Raw genomic sequence first — 2,193 nt, forward strand, 5'->3', positions numbered from 1 at the left:
TTATATCATTAATCGACTCCCTACCCCAGTTCTTGATAACAAAAGTCCTTTTGAGGTTCTTTTTAAGCATCAACCAGATTATACTTTCTTTAAAATTTTTGGATGTATGTGTTTTCCTTTCTTAAGGCCTTATAGTAAAACTAAAGTTAATTACAAATCTGAACCATGTTTATTTTTAGGATATGATTCAAATTTTAAAGGCTATAAGTATATGGCACAAAATGGTAAAATTTATATGGCTCGACATGTGTTGTTTCATGAGTATACTTTTCCATATCAAAAATTATTTTCTAACACCTTGGGCAGAGATGATTCTTCCAAGAATAATCCAGAGAGTGGTAGCCAGCTTAAGGCCCCTGCATTTACCATCATTGATTCAACTCCACCATCAATGTCCTCATCTAATCAAGCTACAAAGTCTTTGAGTATACATTCAGATACTGGATTACAAATTACAAGTGAACCATTGCACAATACAGCATCTCCTTCTCACTCAGGCTTGGACACTCATGACACTACTTCTAGTTATGAGAATGAGGAGATCAGAATTTTAGAATGTCACCCACCTTCAGCATCTCCTACCAATTCTTCTCCGAACATGATTCCTATTAGTGGTATTGAAACTAGCATTCCTTCCATTTCTTCAACAAATGCTCATTCAATGACAACAAGATCGAAATATGGAGTGTTCAAACCAAAAGCTTTGACTGTTCAACAAACTGATCTACTACACAATACTCCAAGGACTGTGGCTGAAGCGTTACAATGTTCTCACTGAAGAGAGGCAATGGATAAAGAGTTTGCTGCTCTTCAAAAGTGCAAAACATGGGAATTAACAGAACCACCACTTAATACCACAATTATTGGAAGTAAGTGGGTGTTTGCTATAAAGAAAAATGCTAAAGGTGATATTCTGAGGTATAAGGCAAGACTTGTTGGATAGGGTTTTCATCAAGTGGAAGGTATAGACTATGATCAAATTTATAGTCCAATGGTAAGGCCTTCCACCATTAGAGTTATCTTAACTATTACTGTTTCATTAAATTGGCCATTGAGACAGTTTGATTTTGATAATGCCTTTCTTAATGGCACCTTAAATGAGACTGTATACATAATGCAACCTCCAGGATACTCTACAAAGGGTGAACAACTAGTGTGCAAGCTAAACAAGGCCATTTATGGTCTAAAACAAGCACTGAGGGCCTGGTATAAAAAATTATCTACTACTCTTCGACAGTTTGGATTTAAAGAAACCAGATCTGATGTGTCTTTGTTTGTTAGATTTTTTGATTCTAATGTAATTTACTTGTTAGTTTATGTAGATGATATAATTGTTACCGATAATAATGCTGCAGAATTAGATAAATTAATTTACCAATTGAACAATATTTTTCCATTAAAGGATATGGGAAAGTTTTGTTATTTTTTAAGCTTGGAAGCTTCATATTTGTCTACAGGTAGTGTTCACATTTCACAAACCAAATATGCATGTGAATTACTTAAGAGAGCTGGAATGGAGACTGTGAATTCGATGCCTACCCCAATGATGTCCAACACAAAGCTTTCAGCTCATTACTCGGAACCTTTTCATGATCCCAAACTGTACAGATCAATAGTTGGTGTACTTCAATATCTCACAATGACAAGACCATATATTGCCTTTGCTGTTAATAGAGTATCTCAGTTTATGCATCAACCAACATTGCTGCATTGGAAGAGTATAAAAAGAATTCTGAGATATGTGAAAGGTACAGTATATCATGGATTATTATTTTCTAAATCTACTGATTTTAGGTTGTTGACTTTTTCAGATGCTGATTGGGGTGGAGATCTAGATGATAGAAAATCAATCACTGGATTTTGTATTTATCTTGGATGCAAACTGATCTCATGAAAGAGTAACAAGCAGACAAAGGTGAGCAAGAGCAGTAATGAAGCAGAATATAGGGCAATGTGTGCTGCACAAACTGAGCTAATGTCCATACATCAGCTTTTGGGAGAGCTTCGAATCCCACAACCTATGTCACCAACCATCTTTTATGACAATCAGAGTGCCTGTTTATTAGCTGCAAATCCAGTTTTGCATAGTAGATGTAAACATCTTGAGCTAGATTTGCATTTTTTAAGGGATTTAGTAAATAAAAAATCTCTCTATGTTGTTAATATACCCTCTCAAGATCAGGTGGCCAATTC

At 35.2% G+C, this 2,193-nt stretch overlaps 1 protein-coding gene across 1 annotated transcript; it reads left to right on the plus strand.

Moving 5' to 3' along the window:
• The first annotated feature begins 787 nt into the window (after positions 1-787).
• On the plus strand, positions 788-1,894 carry LOC140183791 (uncharacterized mitochondrial protein AtMg00810-like). The gene is made up of 2 exons (XM_072232985.1): positions 788-925; positions 1,061-1,894. Exons 1-2 carry the CDS (start codon positions 788-790, stop codon positions 1,892-1,894), a joined length of 972 nt encoding a protein of 323 aa, XP_072089086.1.
• Positions 1,895-2,193: the final 299 nt, after the last annotated feature.

Source organism: Arachis hypogaea, chromosome 1 (genome assembly GCF_003086295.3).
Source record: "Arachis hypogaea cultivar Tifrunner chromosome 1, arahy.Tifrunner.gnm2.J5K5, whole genome shotgun sequence".
Taxonomy (NCBI): Eukaryota; Viridiplantae; Streptophyta; class Magnoliopsida; order Fabales; family Fabaceae; genus Arachis; species Arachis hypogaea.

Bases quoted from the DNA above. Each gene is read 5' to 3' on its own strand.
- LOC140183791 (XM_072232985.1), top strand. From the start codon at position 788: ATGGATAAAGAGTTTGCTGCTCTTCAAAAGTGCAAAACATGGGAATTA. The intron at 926-1,060 runs GCAAGACTTGTT...CCATTGAGACAG, and splicing joins GTGATATTCTGAGGTATAAG to TTTGATTTTGATAATGCCTT.